The following is a 7,029-nucleotide window of genomic DNA, read 5'->3' as shown; positions in this document are numbered from 1 at the left end:
TCAAACCCACGTATCCACCCTATACCCGTAACCCAACAATCCCCCCATTAACCTTACTTTTTAGGACACTACGGGCAATTTAGCATGGCCAATCCACCTAACCCGCACATCTTTGGACTGTGGGAGGAAACCGGAGCACCCGGAGGTAACCCACGCACACACGGGGAGGACGTGCAGACTCCGCACAGACAGTGACCCAGCCGGGAATCGAACCTGGGACCCTGGAGCTGTGAAGCATTTATGCTAACCACCATGCTACCGTGCTGCCCTGATCAGATTGCTGCAAATGTTGCTTTTCAGCATCCTGCACAATTCCATTTTTTAAATTATTACCGTCTGAAATTCTCAACCCTGCTTCCTGTGCCTTATCATCCATCTTTGTTAATGTAGATGAATATACAGTGGATCCAATTACGGACTTAAAATTAAAAACAAATTAATATAAATTAAACATCGAAAAATTATTTTCTTCTCCAGACTCATTATAAGAATATATGCCTAATTATTTAATTTCTCAAACTATAATGGGTCGAAAGACCATTTGACATGGATCAGCTTTGCTTTGTTTTGATTTTTATTAATGAAACGTTGGAGATGCTAGATCACCGCATTTATTGCCTAACAATATTAGCACTTCAAGAAATTTGCTGGATGTCTCTAAATGGAAATTAGGTTGATTCAGGTTTGACTCATTAATGCACTACATTTGCCTTTTCAACGATTTTTGGGCAGTACATTGATTGAATCAGCATTATTTTAAATTAAAAGCAAAAAAATAATGGGGCAAATGCAATTTTAAGTTTGGATCAACCAATCTGATCAAAATCCCTGATTTTCCACTCCACCGCAACCCCTGCGCTCACCACCATATTTGAGAATTCTAATAGTCAAGAATATATAAACTTCTGTAAGATTGTCATGAACAAATTGCATTAAAAACAGTCCTTATTTTGTGCTAGTGTAAAAGTGAAAGGCAATAATTTTGTTGCTAAATTTTAATGTATTTGTTTGAGGTGTGCTACAGTTCTTTTCAATAATATTTTGAACTTATCTTCTCTTGTGTAGCTGAGAGAGAATCTGATGAATTTTATGAAGTATTATTTGATGACGAATTTCCAAGTGGACTTGTTATAAGGTTTGTGATAACTAATATGGTTGGCTCTTTAAGATAAATGTTTTAATTTAATGTCTTCCTTGCACAAATTGATTAGCGCATTATTAAGCAGATAGGTTTTGCTAGCTAAGAGATTAATTTCTTAAACGAGGACAATAAAGTGAAAATCAAACTTGATTGTCTTCATGTTGAATCGAACGACTATTTGCCATGGATCAGCTTTGCTTTGTTTTGATTTTTATTAATTAAATATTGGAGATGCTAGCATCACCACATTTATTGCCTAAGAATATTAGCACTTCAAGAAATTTGCTGGATGTCTCTAAATGGAAATGAGGTTGATTCGGGTTTGACTCATTAATGCACTACATTTGCCTTTAGATGCTCTTCTGGCCGAGGTTATAGACTCCCAAAGTGTGCCTTAATCAACCTCAGTCATGGTAACCGCTTGGAGTTTGGAGGTCAGAAAGCAGCAGCATTATTAAAGCCACAACCAGCGCCTATACCTCAACATGCAGTGTATCCTTCCTCACAGTCTGGTGCTCAGAAAGTGTCGACAGGAGGCCTGAACCACTCCCCACGCTCCCTATTTGTACCTACACAGGTAAAGAAATGCAAATGTTAATGAACTGACTGGACAAAGAAAACTAAGAAACTGCAGATGCTGCAAATTTGCAACAGAAAATGCTAGCAACTCTCCTCAACAGGTCAGCCAGTATCTGGAGAGAAAAGATGAGTTTACTTTCAAGTGCTGATGCTTCAATACAAGGATTAGCATGTGTTTTGATGAGAATTCTGTGTGCAATATGTTAACTCGCCCATTCTTTGACAAATGCTCTCTGTCCTGCTTCAGTGTTTCCATTTGTTAATTAACTGAACTGATCCTCATACTCATGCTTGAGTTGCAATGTGTTTTGCAGTGTGAAAGCTTGTATATGCCAGCGTTTACGTTCCACACCTTCATCTGTCAGCATGATGTTTTATTCCTTACTCTCATTTTTTTGACACCTAGCTATTTGCCTCAATTTCCCTGTGGTAGCAAGTTCCTCATTCTAATCACTTTCTCGCTGAAGAGGTTTCTCGTGGATCCTTTGTTAGATTTATCAGTCACTAACTTGCGTTTATGACCTCTGGTTTTGGTCTTTCCCATAAGTAGGAACATTTCCTCTGGCTACTCTAACTAAACACTTGCATGATCATGATCTTGAAAGAAAGATTCTATTATTAACCCTCTGTCTTCAGTTTCTAGAGGTTGTTAAATGTTTCTAAATAGGTATAACTTCTCACTTCTGTTATCCTTGTGAATCACTTTTGCACCTTTCCCAGAGTCTATATTCCTTTTTAAAAATGGAAACTAGAACAATGCAGGTGCATTTAAGTGTGATCTTACCAATTTTTTATACAAGTTTAACATGACTGCTCTGCTTGTCAATTCTATTCCTCTAGAAAATTAACCTTTTTAAAATTTGTGTTCACTTGCATTGCTACTTTTAATGATTTGTGAGTCTTTGCTCCACTATTTCATTTGACCTCTTATTGTTCAACGAGCATGTGGCGCTTTTACCTTCTGAAATGAACCTGATTGAAATTAATTTGGCAATTATGCACAAATTCTGCTAGTTAATACAATAGTTTATGTTTTGGCTTTGAAATTCATAAATACAGAACTACGAATGATGTTAGTCGTTTTTTAAAAATGCAGCAGGAGATTTGAATGGTGAAATAGGACTAGAATCTATTTATATAATTTTCTGATTGTTTGGATATTTGATTTATTTGATCCAGCGTTAATTCCTGCTTTTATGAGGGCAGCACGGTTGCACAGTGGTTAGCATCGCTGTCTCACAACGCCAAGGTCCAATGTTCGATCTCTGTTCTGGGTCACTGTCGTCTGTCGTCTGGAGTTTGCACATTCTCCCCGTGTTTGCGTGGGTTTAACCCCCACAACACAATAGATGTGCAGGGTCGATGGGTTGGCCACATTAAATTGCTCCTTAATTGGAAAAAATGAATTGGGTACTCTTAAATTTATTTTTTTTAAATCTTTTTTTTATGGGGCTTTGCATGTGTTTTCCACGTAGCTAGATTCTGCTTGGGTGTTTAAACTAGTTTGACCATCACAGCAAAGAGTGAGGTGGGTCTAGATCAGTTTGGACTTGGTGGAAATGTCAGCCTTTTGTTAAGTCACCATTGGTGTACTGTACAGCATGTGTGTCAGCAGGATCAAATTTTTCCATGTAATTTAGACCTCTTTCTGTAAACTGGATTCCAACATTCTTGTATTGTGTTTCTAGTTCTAGAAGTCACCAAGATTAATCATGTAAACACATTGTTGAATTAGTTTGAAATGTTTTATTGGTGTAGAAATACATCATCCAAACTTGGATGAAGATCTTTTAAGGTTGCATAATTATGGATTTTATCATTTAGCAGCTGAATGGAAGGCAACCATATCTCAGGGTAGAAAATCCGAAGAATCAAATCCACCATCAGAAAGCAAATGGACCGTCTAGCTTTCTTCCAAACGATGAAAACTGGGGCAAAGGAGGGTCTGTTAAGCCGGTAGGAAAGTATTTGACTACTTATTTAATCGTGCATGGTGATTTAAAAAGATATCTGATTTTACTCTCCAATGCTTCTGTCCGTCCTGAATGCACCTGTACAGAGCAAAAAATATTCTACATTTGCCCAAGATAGGAAGAACAGAGCATTTTTGCAGCTTCATTGCCATCAAACCCTCCAATGTAGCATTCTCTGATATACTGGTGTGAAATTTCCATTTCTTAAATTGGCCACTCTTGACCCTCTGGTAAACGCACTCAAGGTCAGTTTGATGGCTATGAGAAATGGCAATGCCACTCTGATGTGTTAGTCAGTAACGCAACTGACTTGTTAAATGTCAAGTTGATTTTATAGTGGTCTGACCATGTTTGCTGCTGGAACATGACCAGCTGATTCATCATTCTTATGACAATCAATACTTCTGTACTGTTGTTGTGACAAGTTAAATTGTAAAACAAATACACGTTCTTATTTTTGTAGTACAGCAATTGATTTATTCCTTGAACTGTACTATATTTTATTGATGTAGGGCCAATTGAAGCCTGATGATGAGTTCTCCAACGTATGGCAGTCCTTGCATAGCAATTTTGGAACTTCTCCCCTCCACATAGGGAGTAGTTCTTTGGCCAGTAAACACCCTTCGGTTTGGCAAGAAAAGGTAAATATAATTTTGAAGTCAAATCAGTAATATTTGACATACTTCAGCTGCAGTTCATACAGTATGCCTTCATAAGTTTAAAACTGTGTTAAAATAAATGGTCCAAGCAACAAACCACTTCCATTTCCATTTTTGCATGTTAAACCAGAAATTCTTCCAATTAAATATTGGGAAGACAGAAGCTGGCGTTTATGGTCCCTGGTCCAAACTCTGTTCCTTAGCTACTGGATCCATCCCGTTCCCTGATGACGTCTAAGATTAAGTCATTCTATTCACAACCATGGCGTAACGTGTGCTTTCAATCTCCCATTTAAACTATCACCAAGATTGGCTTTTCGGACCACTGCAGCATTGTTTGACTTCGTCCCAACTCGTCTTATCTGCTGCTAAACCCTCATCCATGCCTTTGTTTCATCTAGACTTTAATTCCAATGCACACCTGTGGGTTGATCTGCTACATTCTACACTCCATAAAGTTGGTTGTCCAAATCCCTACTGCCCATGCCTTAACTGGTAGAAAGTGCTGTTCCCTTATCACACCTGTGCTCCTCGATCAACCTAAGTTCCTGGCCAACGAAAGTCTTGATACAATTTACATTCTTGTTTTCAAATCCCTCCATGGCTGTGCCTATTTCTGTAATCTTCACTAACTCCACAATCCCCCAAACTATCTGCGCTCCTCTAATTCAGGCCGCATGTGCATTCTAAATTATCATTGCTCCAGCACGGGTGGCTGCACGCACAGTCACCCAGGCCTCAAGCTCTGACATCAGGCATCAGCTCAGGCATGACACTGGCAGGCTGTGCCCGCTTATGCCGGTTGTGCTCTAGTTTGTTCTGGAATGAGGAGCGTGTAAGCAGGGGTCCTGCTGAGCCAGATGGCGATGAAGGCTGGCATGCAGTTGGAGGGGGCGTCGTGACAAGTGTTGGGGATCCATAAGGTGTATTGGGTGCGAGAATGGGTGCAACAGAAAAGATGAGGCAGACTTAACCCTGGCTGCATGAAGAAGATAATTCATCATCTTCACTGTTGCCCCATCCTCACTCGCTCCATATCAGGGGCTACTGTCTCCCAGGCAGAGTGGTGCCCTTGCTTGATGGATGCCTGCACGATCACTGGCAGAGAGTGTCATGCCTCTGCTCCACACCATCCAGAGTTTGGTGAGGTCAGCTGAAAAGCTTGGTGCTGTGTTTCTGGCAGCCAGCCCCAACTAGACTTGGAACATGTGCAGGGGAGTACTGGCAAGACGTTTAAAAGCAGCGCCCCTCTGATTGCAGAGATTATCTTTTCCCAGGGCAAATGAATTGGAAGCAAGTCGCCACAAGCGTGGTGTGAATCGCATGGTGGGAAAACATTTTTGCTAAAGGCTCAATATTAGGTGAGATTTCTTGCCATTGGCAGGATTCTCACCGGTTTTCTCACTGCAGGCGAATGTCACTTTGGCTATGAGAAATAGGAACGCCACTCTGGTGTATTAGTAGATGAAGCAAATTAGTTTCTTATGGCAAAGTTAATTTTATAGTGGTCTGACCCTGTTTGTTCTTGGAAAATTATCAGCCAATTCAACATTTTTATTACAACCAATGTTGTTCCTTTGTTTAAGAAGGGTAGTGGGAATAATCCAGGAAATTACATGCCGGTGAGCCTTACGTCAGTGGTTGGGAAATTATTGGAGAGGATTCTTTGGGACAGGATTTGCTCCCATTTTGAAACAAATGGACTTATTAGCAAGAGGCAGCATGGTTTTGTGAAGGGGAGATCCTGCCTCACCTACTTGATTTGAGTTTTTTGAGGAAGTAACGAAGATGACTCATGAAGGAAGGGCAGTGGATGTTGCCTACATGGACTTCAATAAAGCCTCTGACAGGGTCCCTCAAGGCAGACTGGTACAAAAGGTGAAGTCATACGGGATCCGAGATGAGCTGAAGACAGGGTAGCAGTGGAAGGGTGCTTTTCTGAATGGAGGGCTGTGACTCGGGACTGCAAGGATCAGTGCTGGGGCCTTTGTTTGTAGTGTATACATGACTTGGAGGAAAATGTAACTGGTGTGATTAATAAGTTTGCGGACTACACAAAGGTTGGTGGAGTTGCGGATAGTGATGAGGATTCAGCAGGATAAAGATCGGTTGGTAACTTTGGCGGAGAGATGGCAGATGGAGTTTAATCCGGACAAATGTGAGGTAATGCATTTTTAAAGGTCTAATACAGGTGAGAACTATACAGTAATCGGCTGAACCCTTGGGAATATTGACAGCAGAGAGATCTGGGCTACAGGTCCACAGATCACAAAGTGGCAATGCAGGTGGATAAGGTAGTCAAGGAGGCATAATGCATGCTTGCCTTCATCGGTCGGGGCATTGAGCATAAAAATTGGCAAGTCATACTCCAGCTGTACAGAACCATAGTTGGGCCACACATGGAATATTTCATACAATTTTGGTTACAACACTACCAGAAGGATGTGGAGGCTTTGGAGAGAGTACTGAAAAGATTTACCAGGATGTCGCCTGCTCTGGAGAGTATTAGCTATGAGGAGAGGTTGGATAAACTCGGATTGTTTTCACTCAAACGAGGTTGAGGGGTGACCTGATAGAACTTTACAAAATTGCGTGGCATGGACAGGAGTGGACAGTCATATATTTTTGCCCAGGGTGAAAAAGTCAATTACTAGGGGACATATGTTTAATATGCGAG

General features: G+C 40.7%; 1 protein-coding gene across 5 annotated transcripts in view; it reads left to right on the top strand.

The window, feature by feature from the left end:
- xrn1 (5'-3' exoribonuclease 1) overlaps nucleotides 1–7,029 on the top strand; it is a 146,185-nt gene that overhangs the window by 91,552 nt on the left and 47,604 nt on the right. For 4 of the 5 annotated variants that reach the window (XM_038817150.1, XM_038817148.1, XM_038817147.1 and 1 more), the window contains 4 exons: nucleotides 1,066–1,135; nucleotides 1,496–1,718; nucleotides 3,545–3,676; nucleotides 4,206–4,334. In XM_038817150.1, the coding sequence (XP_038673078.1) occupies nucleotides 1,066–1,135; nucleotides 1,496–1,718; nucleotides 3,545–3,676; nucleotides 4,206–4,334 (554 nt within the window). The remainder of the gene's footprint in view (nucleotides 1–1,065; nucleotides 1,136–1,495; nucleotides 1,719–3,544; nucleotides 3,677–4,205; nucleotides 4,335–7,029) is intronic. The other variant, XM_038817149.1, reaches the window with a different exon arrangement.

Source organism: Scyliorhinus canicula, chromosome 13 (assembly GCF_902713615.1).
Source record: "Scyliorhinus canicula chromosome 13, sScyCan1.1, whole genome shotgun sequence".
Classification (NCBI taxonomy): Eukaryota; Metazoa; Chordata; class Chondrichthyes; order Carcharhiniformes; family Scyliorhinidae; genus Scyliorhinus; species Scyliorhinus canicula.
The sequence above is the reverse complement of the archived record's forward strand: the minus strand, read 5'-3'. Positions and strand labels throughout refer to the sequence as shown.